General features: G+C 40.1%; 7 protein-coding genes across 7 annotated transcripts; 4 read left to right on the forward strand and 3 right to left on the reverse strand.

Moving 5' to 3' along the window:
- Positions 1-233: 233 nt before the first annotated feature.
- On the forward strand, positions 234-2,403 carry MELLADRAFT_39712 (uncharacterized protein; the record flags this gene model as incomplete). Its single annotated transcript, XM_007416215.1, has 9 exons — positions 234-264; positions 364-660; positions 791-969; positions 1,051-1,119; positions 1,184-1,498; positions 1,569-1,685; positions 1,758-1,865; positions 1,947-2,261; positions 2,341-2,403. Coding segments are annotated over 9 exons (1,494 nt in total), but the record flags the coding sequence as incomplete, so codon positions are not given.
- Positions 2,404-5,322: 2,919 nt separating this feature from the next.
- On the reverse strand, positions 5,323-7,316 carry MELLADRAFT_73176 (Hypothetical protein; the record flags this gene model as incomplete). The annotated part of the gene is made up of 3 exons (XM_007416238.1): positions 5,323-6,347; positions 6,438-6,731; positions 6,813-7,316. The coding sequence occupies 3 exons, from the start codon at positions 7,216-7,218 to the stop codon at positions 5,617-5,619; spliced, it is 1,431 nt and encodes a 476-aa protein (XP_007416300.1).
- Positions 7,317-7,917: 601 nt separating this feature from the next.
- Positions 7,918-9,023, forward strand: MELLADRAFT_79235 (uncharacterized protein; the record flags this gene model as incomplete). Its single annotated transcript, XM_007416216.1, has 4 exons — positions 7,918-8,156; positions 8,218-8,379; positions 8,445-8,507; positions 8,588-9,023. The coding sequence occupies 4 exons, from the start codon at positions 8,072-8,074 to the stop codon at positions 8,755-8,757; spliced, it is 480 nt and encodes a 159-aa protein (XP_007416278.1).
- Positions 9,024-16,049: 7,026 nt separating this feature from the next.
- On the forward strand, positions 16,050-16,741 carry MELLADRAFT_123261 (uncharacterized protein; the record flags this gene model as incomplete). The annotated part of the gene is made up of 4 exons (XM_007416217.1): positions 16,050-16,134; positions 16,196-16,357; positions 16,423-16,485; positions 16,572-16,741. The coding sequence occupies 4 exons, from the start codon at positions 16,050-16,052 to the stop codon at positions 16,739-16,741; spliced, it is 480 nt and encodes a 159-aa protein (XP_007416279.1).
- A 382-nt stretch (positions 16,742-17,123) lies between these two features.
- On the reverse strand, positions 17,124-17,944 carry MELLADRAFT_73180 (uncharacterized protein; the record flags this gene model as incomplete). Its single annotated transcript, XM_007416237.1, has 2 exons — positions 17,124-17,547; positions 17,625-17,944. The coding sequence occupies 2 exons, from the start codon at positions 17,917-17,919 to the stop codon at positions 17,531-17,533; spliced, it is 312 nt and encodes a 103-aa protein (XP_007416299.1).
- An 862-nt stretch (positions 17,945-18,806) lies between these two features.
- On the reverse strand, positions 18,807-20,419 carry MELLADRAFT_79236 (uncharacterized protein; the record flags this gene model as incomplete). Its single annotated transcript, XM_007416236.1, has 2 exons — positions 18,807-20,181; positions 20,251-20,419. A coding segment is annotated over one exon (1,353 nt), but the record flags the coding sequence as incomplete, so codon positions are not given.
- A 2,518-nt stretch (positions 20,420-22,937) lies between these two features.
- MELLADRAFT_124240 (uncharacterized protein) lies at positions 22,938-23,777 on the forward strand (the record flags this gene model as incomplete). Its single annotated transcript, XM_007416218.1, has 5 exons — positions 22,938-23,082; positions 23,213-23,293; positions 23,376-23,489; positions 23,578-23,637; positions 23,749-23,777. 5 exons carry the CDS (start codon positions 22,938-22,940, stop codon positions 23,775-23,777), a joined length of 429 nt encoding a protein of 142 aa, XP_007416280.1.
- Between the last annotated feature and the right edge of the window lie 242 nt (positions 23,778-24,019).

Genomic DNA, 24,019 nt, shown 5'->3' on the forward strand with positions numbered 1-24,019 from the left:
TCTCTCGAAGTTTCTAATTCATTATTAAAGACATCTTTCAACTTTTGATACATTTCCATCTATCTCGACCATGGTGGCTCAAATCAAATCAAAAATCAAAAATGAATCAAAGGGTGAGAGTAAAATGCCATTTAATAAATTATGAAAGGTTACTACAATGTTGATCAATCCTTTGATTGGTAACAGGTTTGACTCGATTTGCACCTACAAATAAACCACCGAGAGAAGGGAAACTTCCAGTGACCCTCTTGAGTGGATTTCTAGGTAAGTGAAAAACAACACCACAACTCAACAAGATTCTTTCCAAGAATGAAAAATCAATATTAATAATTTCCTTTTCTTTGATACTCTTTTAAAAAAAAGGCTCAGGGAAAACTACACTTCTAGAACATATTCTAACTTCAAATCATGGACTAGGCAGATTAGCAGTAATAGTAAATGATCTAAGTACAATCAATATAGATGCATCAATTTTGAAATCTCATCATATCAATCATTCAAAAGAAAGGATCATTGAAATGCAAAATGGTTGTATTTGTTGTACACTTAGAGGTGATTTATTAGAAGAGATTGGAAATTTAGCTGAAGATAAAAGTATTCATTGGTTAGTGATTGAATCTACTGGGATATCTGAACCCATGCAAGTAGCTGAAACGGTGAGTGAAAAAATTGACTACTTCATCATCGTGAAAAGACAAAGGAAAAATTGATTTTTGACATATCCATCATTTGATGATCTTTTGGTTCTTGTTTTAGTTTTCAATAGAGTTTTCAGATATGATGTTACAAGCTTCTGAAGATATGAAACATCAAATGGAAGTGGATGGTGAAAAGAAAGATCAAAATATCAAAGTCCAGCAAATCTTGGCTAACGGAGGACTTTCGAGTATCGCAATCCTTGATACAACTGTTACAGTTGTAGATGCTGTAAATGTCTTCAATGACTTTCATACAGCCGATTTCCTTGTGGTATGATTAACTTCAATTGATGAATGGTTTGAGAGCAGAGTTGTGATAGAATTGACTTTGGGAATGTTTTTCTCATCGTAGGATCGTAATGAAGCTGAAGATGTACCAGAAGAAGATGATAGGAATATATCCGATCTTTTAGTTGATCAAGTAAGTGACGATTTTTCTGTCTTTCTTTACTTGATCTAAGCTGATCAATGATTTTGTCATCAAGCTTGAATTTGCTCAAGTAGTGGTGATTAATAAAACTGACTTGGTCAAAGAAGATGAATGTTTAAAAATCAAAGCATTGATTAAAACTTTAAATCCGACAGCCAAGATTTTACTTTCTAAATATTCTAGAATCGATCTTCGCGAGATCTTAGACACAGGTACTTTTGATTATACCAAAGCTACTATGAGTATGGGATGGCTTAAAAGTCTTAGTGAAAAGGTATTACCAGAGACTGAAGAATATGGGATTGGTAGCTTTGTGTATCGTGCTCGTCGACCATTTTCTCCTGTTCGGCTTTGGAAAATGATCAGAGAGGTTAGTTTCTTTCGAATACTCAGATTTGAATTCAAAAGGATATTTAGATCGCGCATTTTTTATGAAATAGGTCTTTGTGGTTATTCAAGATGAATATGTCGACGACGGTGAAGATGAAGAAGAGATAAGTGGGAGTGATGGAGAGGAAGACGAAGAGACTGAAACAGATTCAATTGATGAGAAACAGGTAAATATTTGAATCAAATCTCAAAATGTCTTCATTGGAAAGCTGAGTTGACTTTTACGAACCTTGCAACAGCCTCAACTGAATCCAAAGGCTAGATTGAAATCAAAACAAGCTTCATCAACTTTCGCAACTTTACTAAGATCAAAAGGTTTCATTTGGCTTGCAACTAGACCTCTGATGGTAAGTTTATTTCATCAGTCCATATCTCTACTTCTTTCAAGTCTCTCGAATATTGACTGTTGGTTTTATAATTGTGTCAAGTTTGGTGAATGGTCTCAAGCCGGAGTAATGTTGACAATTGGCGGAGGAGGTGGATGGTATTGCGAAATGCCAAAAGAAGACTGGCCAGATGAACCGGAAGTGGTTAAGGCAATTTTATCTGATTTTGAAGAACCTTGGGGTGATCGAAGACAAGAGATTGTGATGATTGGAACTGAATTTGATGAAAATCAAAAGAATTTAATCAAAACTGCATTTGATGATTGTTTACTTGATGACATAGAATTCAAAGATTGGCAAAAGATCATGAAATCGAAGAAGAAAAATGCAGAGAAAATAAAATTGTTAGAAAGGAGGGTAAGTGAATCACTGCCGTTTCTTTTTTTACCAATAAAAGATTGAAATGTCCTGATGTTTTCTGTCTTATCATCATTAGTGGGACGATGGTTTTGAAGATTGGACGGATGAAAAACTCACTGAACATGATCATCACCATTGAAAAAATTCAGGTTGAACAATCCTATAGCTGATTTAGTTCGAAAAATGTCCATCCTCTTGTTTTTTCTTCTTGTTGCTTGGACTCATGGAAATAAAAATCAAAATTAGTTTGAATTCGAGAAAAATGTACATATCAAAATCCAAATGAATGAGATGCAACTCGCATATTGCATTGACAAACATTTGATCACCTTGAAATCAAGACTCAAAGTATTTACATGAATTCTACATTTCCATTCTGAGGGATTTTAAAACGACCAACCAACTGGCAGTCGAATTACCTGCGGTACATACATTTAACATCTGACACACCCTAGCTTCTTGGAAGCTTCCATATTCCTATTGCCTTTACGGTCAAAGTTGGATTTGACTTCCTGAAAGGTCTTCTTGCCAGAAAAAAACTCAACATTATTGTTATAAACTAATTTATGAAATCTAAAAAGATTGGTGCATGTCAGCTTAAGAAAAATAAGATCAACAATAACAACAGTTAGTATTTCAATTATGGTATAAGCTCCTGATTTGAGTCTTAAATGGCCTTTGTTGGCTTTACAATTTTATCAAGTCAATCTGAGAATACATCATCTGCAATAAACTGAAGTTTTTTTCTCTTTCCCTTTGAAGATTGGAGTGTGCATACATCCCTTTTGTGAACTTTGAAAGGCTTTTTTGAAGGATAACCCTGTGTCAATTTTTATCTGTTAGGAAAATTTTGATTGATTTGAATTCAATTTCCTTCAAAGATGACTTCAATAACACTCCTTCAAATTTTTAACCCTTATATTGACAATCAAATAAATTCAAACTTGGAAACCAAGAAGTTTGAATCCATTGGTAGATTATGTATTGTTTATTTCTCCTACAAAGCTTCTTTTTATCCATAGTCACAACTTTTCTGTCACATGATATTGTTCCAGGCAATATCTTGGTGGTTTGAGACCATGTGATAAAACACTTACCTTTCATCATATATAGTTCTTTGCTTGCATTGTTATTTTTGATTTACTCTGTCTTTTTCATGGAAATATTTGTGTGGGAATAGTTATCCTTCTTTGCGTTCTTTAGATAGAGAATATGATCTTCAAAAACATCAAGGAATTATCTTTTTAGAGAGTTCAGATTTATATCTGTAGGGTTCTGAACTTCAATCACAAGCTATATGTAGCTCCTTAGAATATGTGTCCTGGTACAAGGACAAGGTAAAATTACCCCATCATCAAGGCCAATTCTTTCCTTTGTTGGACAAAAGATGTTAAGCATGTTCATCTTGCTTTGAATCTCTGGATAAATCAGGATGGATAGATATGTGACTGACCTGCAGATGTGGACTTCACTGCAAATGCCATGACAGACAGGGTTTTGGGTTTACAAAGCTCTTGCCTGTATGTATCAATATAGCAAAAGGGTATATTTAGTTCTAAATCTGCCACTGTGTTACATGCAGGTAAGCTTGCCACTCTCTGCTTGGGCAAGCCTCTTGGATCACATGAATCTCCTGGTACTCTCCTTATGTGATAGACTAATTATTGCTCTGAGAACACGGCCAAGAAACCTGAATTGTGCTATGTGACAAACTCTGTACACAAATCCCAGTTAGGGTTGATAAAGGTTGAAAGGAATGTGAATGTGGGATCTATCACACCTGCACAGAGTTATGGGCCAAGCCTTCATGCTCCTAGTTCAGGCCTGCTTTTGTGGACAAAGATTGAATGACTTGGAGTGTGAAATTGGGAACTGGTTGGATTTACCTCAATTGTGGGGTTTCATTGAAGGTAGGATTGGGCTCCAACCCAGAGTCAGGCAATTGTGGGATACATCTCTACTGTATCTGGAATCACAGCCGCAATCAGTCTGCATGGCGAAGGTAGACACTGGCCTCACAGGGCTCCACAAACATTCCAGCCACACCTAATTACTGACCCTTGATGTTGTGGTTATGTCCGCTTTGTAAAGGGGAAGGACAAATACCTGTTTTTGTGGAAAAGTTTCAATAAATCAGAGGGTTTGTGGGAACCAAAACAACCATCCAGAATGCTCAAGAAATTATCAACAGGTTCAAGTTAAGGTTTCAACAGCCCCAGAAGATAATAGAAGGTAACAAAGGATGTGGGGGTACCAAGAGTGGCCATCGTATTTTGCACCAGGTCTTTTAATGCCAAGCCCTGGAGCAAGACAGCCAATCAAGGGAGTTTGATTGTAGAGGGGGAATGTTGTTACAATGTATGTCACATGACCTGGGTATGTCACAGACCTGTGACAGGTGTGATACTAGAGCCACCCTTGTACCAAACCTCACTGTGTAGCTGCTCTTGAGTCTCTTCTCTATGCTACCATAACTATATCACCTGAAGCCAGAATTGGTCTCTCTCTCTATCCCTCACGCTGTGACCCCAGCCCAGTCATAAAAATTGGCTATATACCTGTCCACACTGGTTGTTTCCGTTTGAAAGACGTAACTTATAAGAACCTAGTATACAAAGGGCCATCCAAACTGCCCTTTTCTCAGGTGAGATATGGTCAAACAGGACAAATAGAACTGCCTGTAGCACAGCTCAAAATTCCTTCTCAAGAAGATTTTGATAGAAATTGATGAAAGTGTGGGGTTGTATTGCGGGTATGTTCAAACACTTTTTGTTGGATGCCCCCCACCTGCCAGACAAATCATCATATATTTTTGTCCCTGCTTGCCAGTGTTGATCTCCCTCATGGTGTTGTGAAAAAGATACTTAGTTCTGTCCCATCACTAAACATGAACAATCTTGACAGGTGTATCAATATGTCTGTCAAACCCTCAAAGAGATGGCAAGGTTAATATCAATTGCACTGGTCAATGAGAATCAGTCATGGTGACCCTGACCTTTTAGCCACAACATTGGAGAATGGTCTAATGAAGGAATGTCAATTTGAATCGGGTACCATGAACCTGCCAAAACCATGACAATTGTCCATGAAATGCACAGCAATGACAAATTCCATTCCTAAAGTAGCAGAATCAATATTTGAGACTCAAGTAGTACAACACTACAAAAAGCTTAGATCAAGTCCACAAATAGAGAGTTCACAAGGTGACTAATAGAACAAGAATGCTATCCATAATAATCAAGACTTGAAAAAAAAGTCCAAATCAAAAAGCTTGGTAAGGGATGAGAAAAAAAAGAATGAAAAGTGAAACACAAAATCAAAGATAAATGATAAAACATTTCAAGAAGAAAATTTAACCATCCAATGGTAATGGAGAAGGAAGAAAATCAAATTCATAAGGAAGAATTAAACCTCTTTGACCACCTTTCACCAACCAAATCATTTTCCAAACATCAGTCACATATTGATCCATACCAAATGAATTCAAAATCCAATCTTGAGTACTTTTAGCTTTCTTGATTCGTTCTTCATCATGGTCTAACCACCAATTCAATGTTTTCACTATTGTTTCATCTGTATCATTATTTGACATGGGTACAATTCCTTCCCTGAACCAACTTTGCCTATCAAGTGGTATGTTTCCTGCAATCAAACATCCTGCTGCTGCTGCTTCTACATATTTCTGTACAGAGTATCCCCATCGGCTATCGGTTACTAAACAAATCTTAGCGTGTCCAAAATCGGTTCCAAAGTCCACTAGTTGTTGCTCTTGATTCGCTGCATTCACGCGTGGATTTCTATCCTTTGGGTCCTTGATGTCCTCGTACCCTGGATGTCCACGAATCCAACCTGGGAGCGTCTTATTACGGATCAAGTTTGCCAATCTAGCTCGGAATGGATAAAAAGCACCGAGATCACCAGCGATGATGATAGGTTCTGGTCGTGGGCCTGCTGCTGGATGATAGAAGATGGCCGCATCGATAAAGTGCGGTTGATGGACCAAGAGAGACTGAGTGGCAAATTTGATTCGATAGTCCAATAGTTCGTATGCGTAAGGTGCTAGGACGAGAGAGACATTGGCCACTGAGATATAGTAAAAAAACGAAAGCCATGTTTCAAGACGCGAAGTTAGTTTTGGGACCATGTTTCAGGTGATCGACAATTGCAACTGACGCGTATAAAACTCCTCTTTACGCATATCTCTCATCTCATGAGGCCGGTCAATGATCACAACACCTTTTCCCTTTGAGCTAAGTTCTTTGATCTCATCAAACCAGGGTTTAGGATCGATGTGACGAAATTTGACTTGATCATTATTGAAATAGACCAGCACGGCATCGAAAAAATCGGCGGCACCGTATTTGGTTTTGATATTCTGTGATATGGTTGTAGAATTAGACCAACCCTCAAAATCGGGACCCCATAGTACTGCAGAAGAGATAATATCATCTCGAGCCAAGAAGGCATCTATTGATCAAGGTTTGAAACAAGATACTTCAAGTCAGTCAGAGTTCAAATAAACAATCTGAGAAGAAGAAAGAAAGAGACCATGTGAATGTAAAAACCATCGATCCATAAGCACTTCCGAAGTATCCTTATCGATCAAATGAAGTATTTTAATTTTTTTAGGTTGATCACCAAACGTGTTTTTAAAACCAGTAGCCCAACTCTTAGCTAAATCTTGAACTTTCTCCCATTTTGGTAAACAACCTTCACGACATTGAGTGATCCCGAGTTGTTCAGGAGCATGACCCGAAGCTATGATAAGTCCAAAGATGATCACCAAACATGAAGCAGGAATGAAAAGCCTTAGGATGAAACATGTGATTTGACTTTTTGATGATCGAGGATGAGGATGATGGGTGTTTGATCGAGCATAAGGACCATGAGGAGTAGTTGGAGTAGAAGCTGAGGAATCAGTGATTGGGACTGGTAAATAATGGGTTGAAGTCATTTCAAATCGAAGAAGTCAAGTTGACTGTTGACCAAGGATGAACAAAACAAAACAAAAAACCTGATGGATGAACACACAAGGACTTGTATTACACAATCACATCAGATTGAAAATTACAACATTGCAAATTTACATACAAAGTCAAGATTAAAATCCTGTACGACAGTTTCTTCAAAAGATTTCTTCCAGCATTTTCATTTTCTGCTCTCTTCAACCCTTAACTTGCATTCAAGCAATAGTTCAGTAAGTTGCCCACAGATGATATCTTGGATTCAGGGAATACATAGAATGAACCAGAAATTAAGTTGAATCCGATTGCTGAAGTGATCCAGTACATCGTAACCGGGAGTATCTGGATTCTGGAGCGTGCCTTCCCGGAATTGCATGGCTGCTACGTCAAGAGAAATGGAGCAGTTTTGGGTGGAGCTGAGTCAGAAGGCAATGTGATTGATGAAAATGCAAGCCTGGCTCAGGCATCTGGACCATCAAAAAGGTTCATGAAACAATCATGTAAGGAAACCCGAGGATAATCGATATGTATATATTGGATCGAGTGGTACACCAGAGAGCTTTCAGACTCGCGCTTTGGCCAATCTTCACAAGATCTCATTCGTAGATGCTGGGAGCTGAGGGTGGAGTCGAGGATATCCGGCTGAATGGGTCAGACAGGCTTCTTGAGAAACAAATCTAGACTGTGGAGACGAGTTTCCTTGAATACTTCATACGTATAAAATCTGGCAGTTCTCCGTCTTTCTTCCTTCATCTGATCATATCAAGGATTCCAGGCTCCAGCTCAACAAAGACTTCCAATTTCATAAGTCAAATCAATCCGTCTTGCAATTAAACCTGTATCATGAAGACCTCTACAATCTTTTTATCTACGCTCGTTATCTTTGTCGGCCTCTTGTCAAATGCGCTGGCGGTGAAGTGGTCATCGAGTGAGAGCGCTTATTTTGACTATGCTACCTTTCATTTCCTTACCCATGTTTTGGTTATCAGATTTCGCCCAAGAAGACATTGTCACATTGACTCCTCTCCTGAAGAACATGCAAACTTATCTATCAGCTCAGAATTATGGTGCTGCCTACGATATACTTGGAAACAAAGGCACCAAAAAGCTCGTCGCATTTGGTGACACGACAGTAATCTACACTAAGCAAGGTAAGCGATAAATATCAAAGTCTTACATCTTTATTATACAAAGCCAATTGAGTTGGTTCTATCAGACTTCATAAATGCCTTTGCAAGCTACCAACAATTTGGTAAACTGAAATTCAACTTTGACTCAGGTAATTGCTCACACACTTCCACGTGATTTATTTTCTCCTACATTTCCTTTGAAGCTAACACATCTGGTGAAATAATATAGCCAAACTTGTCAGCGCTCGTTCCGCTTCCTCCTATCAAATGACTGTGAACGGAGCCATCACCGTTTCCTTTCCAGTTTCAATCAAACTCAATGCCAACATCATCTTCGCTGGTGCGGATCCTGTAGCTGGCGAGGTTAAGTCCGCGATCTTCACCATCAATTTTGGATGATAATTGTTCTGCCTTTATGTACTGTGTTGTAACTTTGGCTCTATTTGTCTTTGTTGATTCTTTCTTATCTTACGGACCTTTTGCATCATTTTTGTGATTTTTCATCAAATCTTTCACAATTATTTATTCCTCAACATGAACAATCCTGATTTATTGTCATATTCATATTTTGTTTACAGTAACGACTCATAACCTCATTTCTCAATATTTGAAATTCTCATTTATTGCCCTGACCATGATTTTTTTTAAGGAAGGACTCATAAACATATTTACGAGGAAGAGCTTGATACCACTTTAGCAACAATTGGCAAATCGGAATTTTACAACCTTTGATTTTGAGAGATAAACATTATGGGAGGTTGTAATCTACCTGCCCCAGAATTATCAGGTGAAGATACTGAACCCATTAACTTAACTAGTGACAGAGTTTGTTGTTCAATTATGACTATCTTGCAAAGGATGAGCCCAACAAGGTTTGGAATTAGATTTCAAATCTATCACAAGTTCCAGTCATGTTCTACTTCCAAATCCATTGATCACCCTGCTTTGGTTCAGGAAAATAACCTTGTTCATCTTTGTCAATCCCCATAAAAAACCCATGTGTATATATGTAGATTGCATCTTTGAACCCAAATATGAGAATGTATAATGTATAAGATTACTGAGTATAGATAGTACATATGAGTTTAACACAAAATTGATAAATTACATGAACCTTGGCCCACAAAAAGAGATTGCACACTAATTTACAAAAACAACAAAAACATAAACATGAATAATAATCAAACAAACCAAATGAGACTAGAATACAAACTAATTGATCTAAGAAGAAAGAAAGAAAGAAAGAGACCATGTGAATGTGAAAACCATTGATCTATAAGAACTTTCAAAGTATCCTTATCAATCAAATGAATTATTTATTTTTTAAAGTTGTTACCAACAGTTTTTTCAAAACCAATAGCCCAACCAAAAGCTACATCATGAAATTTTCCCATTTTGGTAAACAACCTTCACAACATTGAGTGATACCAAGTCCTTCAGGAGCATGACCAAAAACTATGATAAGTCCAAAAATGATCTCCAAGCATGAAGCTGGAATGAAAAGTCATACAACAAAATATGGGATTTGATTTTTGATGATCAAGGATGAGGATGATGGGGATGTGATTGGAAATAAGGCCCACAAAGAGAAGTTGGAGCAGAAGCTGGGGGATCAATGATTGGGATTGGTAAATAATGGGTTGTTGTCATTTCAAGATGAAAAAGCCGGGTATCCTAATCACAGATCAACAGAACAAAAGACAAGCACTTGATGAATAAAATGATGGATTACCCTAAGGTTGAAACAGTGGTCTAAAGTCCATTGTGACATGTATGGAAGCTTCTGAGGGGTGTTGCGGACCCAAGTATACTCAGGCCCCTCGCTCCCCCAGTTTCTCATATTTCTGATCTCTCATTATGTTCAGAGAAAGTTTATTTTGTGTGCACTACCCTCCATTCATTCCACTATAACTCCTTCTTCCTCAATCCTTTGAGAACCACAGTGAAAAAGAGAAATTAATAGAAAATAAGAATCATCTTCAACAAAAGTGTCAGCCCTGAGTACATATACATGTACCCAAAATTAACTTGTAATATCAAATATATCATATAAGATAGGGATGCAACTGGGCCCCGGCCCTGCCCGGCCAACTCTGCCTGATGGCTTCTGAAGAGCTCACAGTCCGCACTCAAGGGCCACAAAACCTGACGTGATGAGAGTCACAAACACCCCAAAGAAGATTTGGCTGGGTCGGGTGCCCAACCCTTTCTCCTCACTTGTTCAAATCAATCTACTTTCTCTAAGTTTGTCCTTACTTTTGTTAAACACTTCTATGGATTTGAAATGCAGAATTATCCCCTCTCTGGGTTTATTTTGCTCCTAAATTTGAGCCTGGCCCTGAGTAATTTCCAAAGGCCTTTGGGTCTACCCAAGGCTGGGAAATGCCCTGCGGGCGGCCCTGAACTTTCAGGGTTGGGTTGCAGACCTATTATAAGAAGCCTCAATACACATATATACAGTTAATAAACAGTATGTAACATGAAATATAACCTATAATAACACTCATTACATTTACATGTACACTCATAATCACATGTAATTAGGGCTATGACCCGGCCCTGGCCCCAGCCGCCTGAGCCTGCCCAACAATTCCTTGAAGGCAAGCGGTACACGCCCTGGGTCAGCTGAGCTTGGACTACAGAATGCCAGAAGCCCCGCCATGGGCCCAGGCCCTCAGGGCGCCAGCCCTGATGTTTTTGGTCCCATCTCCCCAATACAGGCCCACAACAAGCCGCGGTCTGCTTGAAGATGCAGCCAGGCCTTTTCAGGGCCGTGCAGTGCCCTGGGGCCGGCCATGTTGTGCCAGGGCCGGGTCATAGCCCTACATGTAATATGTGATCAAACACCAATTTCTTCTTATAACTCCGTGTCAAGCGTTAAAATGCTTATACTACATATCATACTTAAAATGTATATGTAATTAAGCATATGTAATAATGATAAAAATGAGACCCTGAACCTTGTGGTGATATGACCAAATATCACGACAGTTAGGTTTAAAGAAAAGAGTATAGAAACCTCTCTTCTCTCAGCTTTCAAGAAGTCCCCCCAAGCAATTATTACATTACACCTTCAAAGATCCACTTTAAAGTTATACCAAGTATATAGTTAATAGTCTTATCAATATAAGACTGTCTGTCTAGCACACAATACATGACAAGTGATACAAAACCCAAGGGGAGGTCGGGACTTTTTTGGTCATAAGCATCTTCAGGCCCAGCCGATTTCAGGACTTTTTTGATCACAAGCATTTTGGGCAAAAATCAAATTAGAACCTTTTTTGTCACACACATTTGAGCCTCAGAAGGCCAAAAAGGACTCTTTTTGTGAGAGGGCTCTGTAGGAGCTTTCCAGGGTCCTGGATCAGGTTGTGGGTGTGGCACAAAAAAACCGTCTTAGGCGCCAGATGGCAGGTGTGCCTAGGCATCAGAGAATTTGTAAAATTGGGGGTTGGCGCACCTTTTTGAAAATCACACCAAATCTAAGGAATTCTATGTCCTGTCACCAATACTGGAGTTGTTGACATCAGCAGTGGGACTTGTATACTTACTAAGAACTCCAAAGCCAACTCTTGCTCACCTTTACATGGCAGAACTGTTGTGGTAGATGGCTCCAGCAACTTGAAAATCAGAAAAAATATTGATGAAAAACATCTTGGCTTCCAACACTTCTTCAAGAACTATCTCTTTACCATCATATCTCATAGGATGCACAATTCCCTCAAAATGATCATCTTGTAAACCTGTGGACTCTGAACTCTTGTTCAATTCCCACTTCTGATTATCATCTCCTCAAAGTGTTCAATAATATCTCTCCAAAGCATTCTCACAATGATTTGAGATTTTTTGTTATATATCATACCACATGAACATATATCTACGGTCACTGCCAGCATAGATGCCTCGGGTTGAGAAATCCGAGGCATCATCGGAGGCAAATCCTCGGACAGACCTTGTCCGAGGTTTTTGCCTGAGGTATTTTTTTGCCCTGGAAATAACCTCGGATCAAAACCTCGGGAAGCTTCTGTCCGAGGTTTTGCATCCGAGGATACCTCGGATTACAAAATCCAAGGTAAATATGTTGGCAGTGGGTACTCAAAGTTGTGTATAGTTTTTGTACATAGCTTTTTTGGCAAGGCAAAAGAGGCCAAAAGTATATTTTATTTTATTTCCCCGCCAAAAAAAACTATATACAAAGACTATATACATGAAGGGTACTTGAAGTACAGGCCCCACATACTGTCATTCTCAAAAAGCTTGTCCAAGTTTCCCTGCAAAACTTGAGCAGTTTGGCGCGGAATGTTTGGCAAGCTTTGTAAGAATGACAGTACTTTCCAAATCCCATTTTTGACAAGGAAAATGGCCCAACAAGTTACAGAAGAGGACATTATGCCTGTCAAAAATTTGAAAGTATTTGGCACTACACTTGCTTTGAGTACCCTTCATACTTTGAGTACCTTGATTTTCTGTCCTGTCCACCTCTCCCTGTATCTTGTAATACCTTTTTCAGGCCACCCCATAGTGGACCACTCTTTTATGCCTTGAGTCAGTCATCTATTCTACTATATGATTTGTACACTTTGCAACCAGGGCTTTCAAAGCTTCTTGTTGTGAGTTTATTTAGATAGCACAGATCACCCAAACTCCCCAGACCTATTAGGGATTGAGCAAAGTGAATTTTTGTAAAATTGTAATTTAGAGTATTTTTGTGTATCTTCAATTCAATAGAACTGGACAGCTCCTCCCAAATTAATCAACAGAGAGAATTTTCAATACAATCAAAGCAGACAACCATCCACAAGTCCTGCAACTCCATGTTTTTTTTTGCTTTTGATTTGATCTAAAATTTGTGGTTGTGTGTTCCACTATGTAACCCATCCTAAATACGTGTGATCTTCTTTAATCTGACATACGTTCAGGTCAACTCCATTTGAAAACCTTGTCTGTTTATAGATATGCAGATATCAGTGGTCTAGATTTGCGGTGGATCTGCCCTAAACTCAACAAAGTCCCACGCTGCGTCTCGCACGCTTTGAGCGCAGCGAGGGACTTACGACAACAAGGCACGCTTTTGCCTGTGAGGTTTTTTAAATTTGGCTGGTGAAATCTTCACTCCTTATAAAACTTTTTCACCCATATGTGAAAAAGTTTGGCCAAAGAAACTTTTTGTTCGCCTTTCTGAGGCGATTCGATCTATCCAATAAAAAACCGAGGAACTCGAGGCATCCTCCCTCCATATGCTTTGCAAGTTTCAAGATTTTGTTGAAATGAAACTGTTGTTACCTGTAACATTTACACATGATTGCTGCAAGGTATTTACACACTAGTTTTATCCCATCCAGGATATGGTCATACGGTCATAACTTAACTTATCGACATGCTCTTTCGTGCTGAGCATGTTGTGCTTCCCAAAATGCTTCAAATGTTCCAATGAGCTCAAATACCCTCACATATTGTATTCTTATTAACAGGCAGACACCGATGTTTCCTCATAACTTTTGTAACACACGCTGTAAAGTCTCATGTCCAGTCAGTGTGTCTTTAAACACAAAGCACAAGGAATCTGAAATGAAATAGGTTGATGGGCAATCAAAAGAGAAGTTTGCAACAAGTAAATAAGATGTAGGGAGGAGGATACAAAAGGGTGTTATTATAAATTTGATTAGAGAGGGTGTTATTATATTTTTGTGGTAGTACTATTCAGAACTCGGGACATAAGAAATACAAGTCTAATGAAGAGTTTTGTCCCCGCAGTCATGCTACAGTTGCTACAGTTACAAAGGAAAATCTGGAAACTTGTAGAGCATATGGAGGGAGGATGCCTCGAGTTCCTCGGTTTTTTATTGGATAGATCGAATCGCCTCAGAAAGGCGAACAAAAAGTTTCTTTGGCCAAACTTTTTCACAAATGGGTGAAAAAGTTTCATAAGGAGTGAAGATTTCACCAGCCAAATTTAAAAAACCTCACAGGCAAAAGCGTGCCTCGTTGTCGTAAGTCCCTCGCTGCGCTCGAAGCGTGCGAGACGCGGCGTGGGACTTTGTTGAGTTTAGATCTGCCCAGAGAATCTGCTGCTTCATGGAATCCGAGAGCCTCATGTACGGTGAGGCGTGAGTTTGGCACAGTACCACAGTGAATGTGTAATTGCGGTACTCAAAGCTACATATGTACGCGTACATAGTTGCTTTGAGTACCGTAAATATGACTGACTGTCTGACAGGTCAGACATCACACACCCAGATTGAGAATTTGTATTACCTTAGACTCTCCCATCACCGGGTTGACCAGGTTGGACCACCGCATTAAGCATCACTGATGCCCATCAACATCCTCTCAACATCAATCGTTCATCCTCATCCAGATTCCAATATGATCTACCTTAGAATGTGAGGTAGGATCACAATCCAGTTTGTACAGTAAGCTCTTGCAAGACTGCAAGAAGATTTATGATGTTTATATGTTTTTTTGTTTTCTAAAAGGAAAGAAAGAGATGATTCACAAGAATTTGATACCAAAAGGGCAATTGAGATTAGACAACACAAAAGACAAAATGCATTAAGTATATGCAAAGTAATAATACACATAGGAGAGTTCTCCCAAATTATCCTATCCGTTGCATAAGACCATTCGCGTCATGTGTCAGAACGACTCGAGACCAATCTTGTTATGGACCTCTCAAAGCGACAAAAACCTGAAATTCTGACGGAAGTGATACATATAAGCACGGCAAAATATGAACATTCAGCGAAAAGAATCTTCTTGCTTGGGATGAAGGGTGGGATGAATGACTGGTGGTCAAGTCGGTTCCAGTGCCATCTCCTGTGGATGGGGACAGGCTGTGAATGTCATGACGAAAATAACTCTATGTCTGCGTGACATGTTGGGAAAGCTCACCGCTCTCTGCTTTGGTGAGCCTCTCGGATTCCATGAATCCCCCGGTACTCTCGATCTGCCAGGCCCTTTGTTGAAATTGCAGCTAAACCCAGGTTTACAAAACTTCACCTCGCCCAAAGTTTGCGCGCATCTAACTGCGCTGTGGGTCAGGGGTTCAACTGTCTAGATTTGTTTCTCAAGAAGCCTGTCTGACCCATTCAACGGAATATCCTCAGCTGTAATAGTATTTGAGGGTAAGATCATCTGAAGATCCACCAAAGTGCCAATCTGAGAGCTCTCTGGTGTGCCACTCAGGTCAAGTATATGTATATTGATTATGTCCGGGGTTCCTTACATATTGGCTTCATGAGCCTCGTTGATGGTCCAGACGCCTGAGGCAGGCTTGCATTTTCATCAATCAAATTGTATATCAACTCTTCTTCACTCAAAACTGCTCCATTTCTTTGGACGTCTGCGCTTCACTACGCTTTGGGGTATACCACGCAGGAAACTTTTTGGCGCGAGTGGCTTTGTCACGTTCTAGGGAACTTTCCATTTTTGACCCACTGCGCTACTTTCGCAGCGCAGTCCTCACACCTCCAGTCACCGGCGCAGCGCATTTTCCGCCAATCATGGGCTGCCCTGTGCTGGCGTTGGGGATTGTTAGAATGTAGGGAGGATTTTCTTTCAATCCTTCATACGTATAAAATCTCGCAGTTCTCTGTCTTCCTTGCTTCATCTGATCATATCAAGGATTCCAGCTCAACAAAGACTTCTATTCCATAAATTGAACCAATCCAATTTCCAATCAAACATCTACCATGAAGACCTCTACCCTCTCTTTATCTACGCTTGTTATCTTCGTAGGCCTCTTGTCAAATGCGCTGGCGGTGACGTGGTCATCCAGTCAGAGCGCTTACTTTGACTATGCAACCTTTCATCTCCTTACACATGTTTTGTTTATCAGATTTCGTCCAAGCGGACATCAACACATTGACTCCTATGGTGAAGAACATACAAACTTGTCTATCAGCCCAGAATTATGGTGCTGCCTACGATATACTAGGAAACAAAGGCACCAAAAAGCTCGTTGCATTTGGTAAGACAAAACTGATTTACACTAAGCAAGGTAAAGGATCAATATCAAAGTTTTACATCTTTCTTCTACAAAGCCAATCGAGTTGGTTCTATCAGACTTCATACATGCCTTTGCAAGCTACAAACAATACGGTGAACCGAAATTCAACTTTGACTCAGGTAATTGCTCAGAGTCACACACTTCTACGTGATTCCTTTTCTGCTATATTTCCTTTGAAGCTAACACATCTGGTAAAATGATACAGCCAAACTTCTCAGCGCTCGTTCCGCTTCCTCCTATCAAATGACTGTGGACGGAACCATCACCGTATCCTTGCCAGTTTCAATCAAATTCAATGCCAACATCATCTTCACTGGTGCGAACCCTGTAGTTGGTGAGGTTAAGTCCGCGATTTTCACCCTCAATTTTGGGTGATAATCCTCTTCTCTTGATGTACTGCGTTGTAACTTTATCTCTGTCTGTCTTTGTTGATTCCTTACTATCTTATCATGGGCCTTTTGTATCATTTTCTATTTTTTATCAAATCTGTCACAATTCTTCCTTCCTCAATATAAGCAATCCTTAATTGGCGTCATATTTATATAGCAGAATTTTACAAGCTTTGATGATTATGAGGGACAAACCTCAAGGAAGGTTGTAATCTAACCGCCCAAGAATGATCAGATTTTGAATCCATCAACTCAACTAGTGGCAGAGTTTGTTGTTTGATTGTGAGTATCAATGGCCTACTTGCAAAGTATGAGCCAAATTGGTTTCGGAAAATAGCCTTGTCACTCTTTGTCAATCCCAATGAAAAGACCCCCATAAATATATATAGATTGCGTCTTTGAACAAAAATATGTGAATGCAGAATGTATAATATCACTGAGATAGTACATATGAATTTAACACAAAAGGGATGAAATACATGAAAAGCAACCCACTAAGAGAAATTGCACACTGATTTACAACAACAACAACACCATTGATAATAATCAAACAAACCAAATAAGACTAACACATGTAGAAAGAAAATATGATAAAGATAAAAGATAAACTTGAGATATGAAAAGAGACACTCCTTTACAGTGGTTTTACAAGCAGTAAGGCTAAAAGGCTTGAAAGAATCAAAGGCCCGAGAAAGATAAACTTCTAAGCTGTACGAGACACCATACACATTCCCTACGATAGTGACTCCAACACAAACACACGAAACAAAAAACGCTAGAATGGATAGAAGTCTTTGAAGTGATGGGGAGTGAACAAGAAATCCAATTAGTACGTCTTTCATATCAGGGACAGAAATTTTATGACTTACCACCAAAAGCCACTTGGAAGATGTTATTTCTTCGAACCCATTCTCGCCCAAGGATCGGTAACTGACCCAAAGCTCGTGATGGAGGTAGACTCGCATTCATAATCACATTTAAACACGCATCAGGACGATGCTGAAGATTACGAAGTCCTTGACGAAGTCTCTTGGGTAGACGGTGTGCCCAAATTTTGGTTGGCTTCAGCATTGAATTCACTTTAGGATTATTTTCAAGGTTCATGGTTTCACTGAGCGTGTTCAGGAGATTCGAATGGTTAACTAGATTTCTAGATCGATTCATCACATTTGGACCCGATGACACCACTGCCTGTTTCACGAGCTTTGGAACTGATGAAAGTCGAGCATACGGGACCCGGAAAAGAGACTGATTCGAGAAAGAACTCGAATGGTGAGATATGAAAGAGAGAATGAAAGAACTAGGCCCAGGCTATATGGGAGGATGCAAGGGGAAAACGGTTTTGAATACATAGAGAAAATGCATCCGAGAATCATACAGACTGACCTTGTCTGACTTCGCCTGTCCATGTGGCCTTTCCTTACATTGAGAAGATGAATTAGCCACAAAGCACTCAGGATCACCAAAGCTTGAAGGGATTTTGGACTCTTTGTCAGGATTGGAAGAATAGTTTCTCAGACTCGGTTCAGACTTAGACTTGGTGGATTGTTCAGGAGTCACGTCTAGAGTCGGATCCTCGGAAATAGGCAAGAAGTCCTTAGAGAGGATGGGCATCACATCGGTGTGTAAAGAGTTCACTTGCTGTACAGGCCCAGGAAGCACAGAATCATCTATAGATGACAAGGAAGCAGTGCTACAGGAATACTTCAGAGTTGGAACCAAACTATGAATGATGGGATGAGCTTGGCAGGCGGAAAAGGAAATCGGTGATGATATCGATTGACGAGAGTGAAGGGTTAACCAACTCATGAGCATCGCTGAAAAGACCAAAACGGAGATTGAAAGGATGGTGGAGTTCAAGAGTGTCGGCTTGGGCGATTGGACAGGTACCCTTAAGCTTCGCAGCTGGAAGATCGAGTTTGGAGATAGTCTGTCAAGATCATGTAGATCCATTACGATTGAGCTTGAGCTCCTCAGTGGGTCGGTGCATCGCAGGATTTGATAGGAGAGATCAGGATGATCAGATTGGAGGGCATCAACGCATTCTTCACTCGATCGATTCATCTCTGCTGAATCCGAATCAACAGAGATGTTGACAGATATGTTGAGATCAGGTCCAGAAGGTAGAACTGATACCAACATGAGCATCGTGAGATTATCACCACCACGACGGCTCAGCAGACAGGGCGGGAGCCAGCGTGGTATCGAAAAGGTCGAAGGATCCACTCGGTATACCACAAGAGCTGGTCGAGCAGGAAGTGAGGCTGTATGCACTTGAGCACGCTCTTCAGAGAGACGAGTGAAGTCGTGAAGGATGATCTCGAGGTCAGAAGTTTGACGCATCAATTGTGAATGTGTAGACTGATAAGTTGAGCCGAGTGAATGTGCAATCACCGTGCGATATTGATCAGACAGACTAATCATAGCTTCGTTATACCTATGCCGATTATTAGACTCCTGTGGAGGATCAGGGGCTTCCAAGGTGGGATGTGCGACAAAGTTCGTACGGAGTTTATTGAGGAAGGTACGGATTTCGCTTTTCGACATTGGCTTCCCAAGTAGATAGACATTCAGCTCATGGGAAGCGGCGATTGAGTCTGACAGAGGAGCCGGAGAAGTGACTTGGGCCATACTGGACGATCGACTAGTGCAGAGAACTTGAGGATCAGATGAAAGGCCGGGCTGATTGCCAGTTGTATCCAAATCTAGAGAATGAATTTCCGACAGACTAGGAGGACCATCGGATTTGTAAAGATTTGGCCAATGGGAGACATGGGGGCTGTCGGAGTTCCGATTCGGGGATCTTTCGTAGAGCATGCCTCCAAGCTCACTAGCTGTTTGATCGTAAAGGGTGAAACTCTCATGCTCCTGAAAGGGGTCAGCAACTGAACGGCTTTCAGAAGCAGGAGGCCAGGCTGGAGTAGATGGATCGGAGAGTTTGTTGTCAGTTGGATCTGGATTATGAGTTGGATCGGGAAATGTATATGGCAAACAGAGAGTAGCGAGACTGTCTGAAGTTGTATCAGATCCATCTTGAGAAGACTCTGTAAATCGACTGATAAAGGAAGATGAAGCTGAATGTTCGAGATCAAAGAGCTTAGAATGATCTTCCTCGCCATTAACTGACGATCGATTATCGGAAGTCTCTGAGCCATGAGTGGACAAAACTTGTTGTGGGATCATAGGAGATCTGGGCGAAGGCGATCGGAAATGCTCCCAGTCTTGATCTAAATCTTCGCTGTTCACACTGCTCACAGTACCATCCGCCTCGTATTCGATATCAGGTTGAATTATCTCGTAATTCGAATTCATAAGTGACTCTGATTCTGATTGAGATTCCCAAGGAGATTGAGGGCTAGATGGCTCTGAGTGATGGTCGATTGAATCATTGTCTGAAGTAGACATTGTTTAAGGGGAGCTTGAAGACTGATGAAGCCCAATGTCAATACTTCCGAAAGGTCATCGAATGATACCTAGATAAAGAAATGAACTGACTTGATTGAATTGGACCTCCGGAAGGAACAAAGGAAGACCCACTGTGAGGTTTCAAATATAGGATGAATGGTAAGTTTTAATAGAATTCGCTATCCAAGCACTCGGAGAATGGAAGTGAATTGTGAAGGATGAGAGTTGAGGTTAAATGGAACAACAAGAACAATTGTAGCTGATAGCCTGATCATCAATGACAAATATCACTCAGGAGAATGATTATGTAACTCTCTCATCTCGGTAACTTTACTACTCTGTGCATGTAAACATATGTAACATGTCATACATACATGTCAAATATGTAACATGAGACTCAGAGTCAGCAACAAAGTATCCATTCATCAGATTAAAAGTACTCCTCTCAATAAATACTCAAGCTTTCATCAGTTTTCGTCAACTATCTATACAATTCTTTCCAACCTATATCAAAAAGATCAATCCTCACCACAAAAGCCATCATAGCAAATTCAGATGAAATAACATTATATGTATGCTATGTAGATGATATATGAAAATTTCAAACTCCAATTTACTGTTAATCCCATGAACAAGATAAGTGAGAATGATTTGAAGAGGTTGATCAATTTTATTTTGATTAGAATCAGACTGAGGGAAATAAAAATAATTAAGATTGGGATAAGGTTTGAATGATTTTAAGGGTTAGGTGGTAACTGTTTCAATATTGCATGTTGCTCCATTTTGAAAAAGAAAAAGTGGAACTTAAGAGCATCCACAACAGTCCACCTAATGTGGGGGCTCTTGCTCATTTAGGGGGTTGAAATACAAAAAAGCTCAACAGCAGTCCTCGCAAAGTACAGTCTGGGACATTGAGAGCCCATAAATTTTGATCAAGAGTCTCTAGATCTGGGAGGTCTGTAGGGGCTCTCAACATCACGTGCAACCACCAGAAATACACAACACACTGTCTCAACAGTTTGACTCCAATTGTGTCAATGCCAGAGCTATATTTTGCCACCCCTTCCTTTCCACCGGTTTTGTGGTGTACAAAACCGCCGAGTGGAAAATTGTATATTCTGGGGGGTCATATGCGATTTCCCACCTTTTTTCCATTTTTTCTTGTGAGTGGAAAACAAAAGGTGGAAAAACTAGAGTGGAAAATTGCATCCTGAGCCCGGAAATATCAAGTTTTTCACTCAGATTATTCCTACCAGATAATGTGTGTAAAAATATTTGTGTGTAAAATTCCATATGAGCCACCTCAGATAGCATTTTACATCCATTTGTTTCCATTGATGTGGAAAATTACACCCTCCTTTTACACTCAAAGGGGAAAGCACAATGTGATATTGAAATTTCATACTTGAGATGCATCCTATGGCTTGTCAAACACCTTCAATTATATCATTATACCCAATGATTGACCGGCCCAAAAGATACAATTCACCTTTTTGAACCACTCATCAGACACCTTTAATTACCACGTCATACCTGATGATTGCCCATTCCAAATAAATGCACTTTGAGCTGCAATTGTAAACCTTTATAGACAAAAAAACTATCTTTTAGAGAATTTTTGCTCCTCTTCAAAAGTTGTGTTGCTTTGGTTTCTGGAAAACATGATTTGACAGGTTCAAACAGATGTAGAGAGACTAAAATCCGAAGAGAAGGAAATAATCACAAAAAAGAAGGTATGGAAATGACAAAGGAGAAAACAGAGCAACAATTTGATTCACTAGTTGAAAAAATGAGAAAACAAATTTAGAAAAGACAAGAACAAGAACATCCTACTCATCTCTTACATTTTGACTTCCTCACATCACCTTCTTCCATTACCTCTTGGATTATCACTACATCAGTGTTTTGAAGAGCTTTATCCTCAACAATTTCCCACCCTTTCCAACCTTCTTTTTTGGTTACTGCTTTTGCACAAACAACATGTAAGATGTGAGCTGTGCCTTAAGTGATGGTGAGTATGTAATTACTCAACTTTTGGAGATTTTGGTTTCAACATTGAAGTGTCATCTTCTGCAAGAACCACTGGTGGCAAGAACATCTTTTGAATCTGCCAAAACTGCCCTTTTGTTGACCTTATGCCTCTTGGATGGTGCTGACCCATCAATGTCCGCTGTTGGATCAACTTCAGTTTCTGAAATCAAAACCTGTTGATTCACCTTCACCCTCTTATCTACCTTAACATCCTTTGCTTGGTTGTTTACCCGCGCCGGGTGCTTTCATTACCTTGATAATCCGAGGTGGGTGGATGGGTGAATTGAATCATCTCCAGTTGGCGATGGTCGTCCCGGAAAGACCTCCCGTAACTTCTGATATGACTTGGAAAGGACTCATTCAACCTCGTGACAGCTCATAATATCAAACTTTGTTGATGGACCAACCTTTGAAACTTTACTTGTTGAAGTGAGCACACACCCTTTTGTACTTGGATGGTCTGGCCCATCAAAGACTGTATACAGAGTACGTTGTTAGCCCTGTGGCTGTTATTTTAGGGAAATGTGGCTGACTGAACCCGTGCTGTGTACATATCATGAATGAGGCTTGAAACGGATCCGCGACAGAAACATTCGTCGTTGAATTGCGTACAAGGCTGCTTTGGTAAAAATGTTACGTTGGTAAGCCGCTGGCTTTTCATAACCAGACTGTTTCTTTTCACTTCAGCAAGACCTTTCAGCCGCTCTTCAGCTTGTACAACAGGTTGATATCTTGTTCTGATAAATATGTCTCGGAAGCTCTTGGTTCACATCTTTCATGTTTTTCTCGTTGTGCTGCTCGTCGCAGACCTCGGGTCTCATATCTTCGCAGCTGCTGATGCTATAGAATGCACCTACGGTTGGACTGCACCGACCCCCGGGAAACCATGGTGTTAGTCAAACATTTCGCTTCAGTCTGCTGTTTTGTTTTCTTCAAAGTCTTTCCAAGATCTTTGATTGCCAGGGACACTCTGAACTGACCCAACACTTTGAACATCCTGTCAAAAAAAATATGCACACAGTCTGTGACGTACAAGTGAAGGGTAAACCCCCCATATCCCATGCTTGCAAATGGTGTAGAAGGAATGATAAGCTATTACCTTGTAGGAGAAAAATTTCTCGTTTTCAATCAATGGGCAATGTGGAGGGACCACTCACTTTTTGGTTCGACGGCTCATCACACAGCTGCTAGGGACTGCGTCGACCGAAACGGAATTTCAATGAACGGGGGTCAGCTGTGGGCTTGTGACCTCGCACTCCGGGTCGACCCAACCCCTCGCAAAGACCACAGACAATTCCGTTAGTCATTTTATTTACAACTTTCACCTGCAACAAAATTCACACACCAGAATACGAGTTAATGATGTACTGATTTTGAAAACCAAAGTTTGCGATCAAGCTGCATCGGTGGGCCCGTACTTTTGCTTGACTCGCAATGAGAACCTACGTAAGTATGATTTTTAAGACTTGTTAGCAACCAAGCATATCCTATTTACTCATCACTAACCAGCGCTTTTTACGTATGTTTCAAACTCGAAATGTTTGCTATGTCATCTAGAATGTCCTCGAGACAAGTGTTCAAAGTAACATGTTACATCCATCACTATCTCGATTTTGCATGCAGTTGAACGTGGTACATAGTTACCTGTCCATGATGGTCTTGCTTGAATCAATGGCTAAAGAAATTCTCCTGATTCTTGATTATTCAAACCTTTAAAATTGTTCATAGCATCACCTCGGCACACGACAAAAGTCCATACAAACATACTCAATCAGCCAAAATTTGGTAGCATTTGATGTGGGAATTTTCCAACGGCAGATTCATTATA

Source organism: Melampsora larici-populina (genome assembly GCF_000204055.1).
Source record: "Melampsora larici-populina 98AG31 unplaced genomic scaffold MELLAscaffold_58, whole genome shotgun sequence".
NCBI lineage: Eukaryota > Fungi > Basidiomycota > Pucciniomycetes > Pucciniales > Melampsoraceae > Melampsora > Melampsora laricis-populina.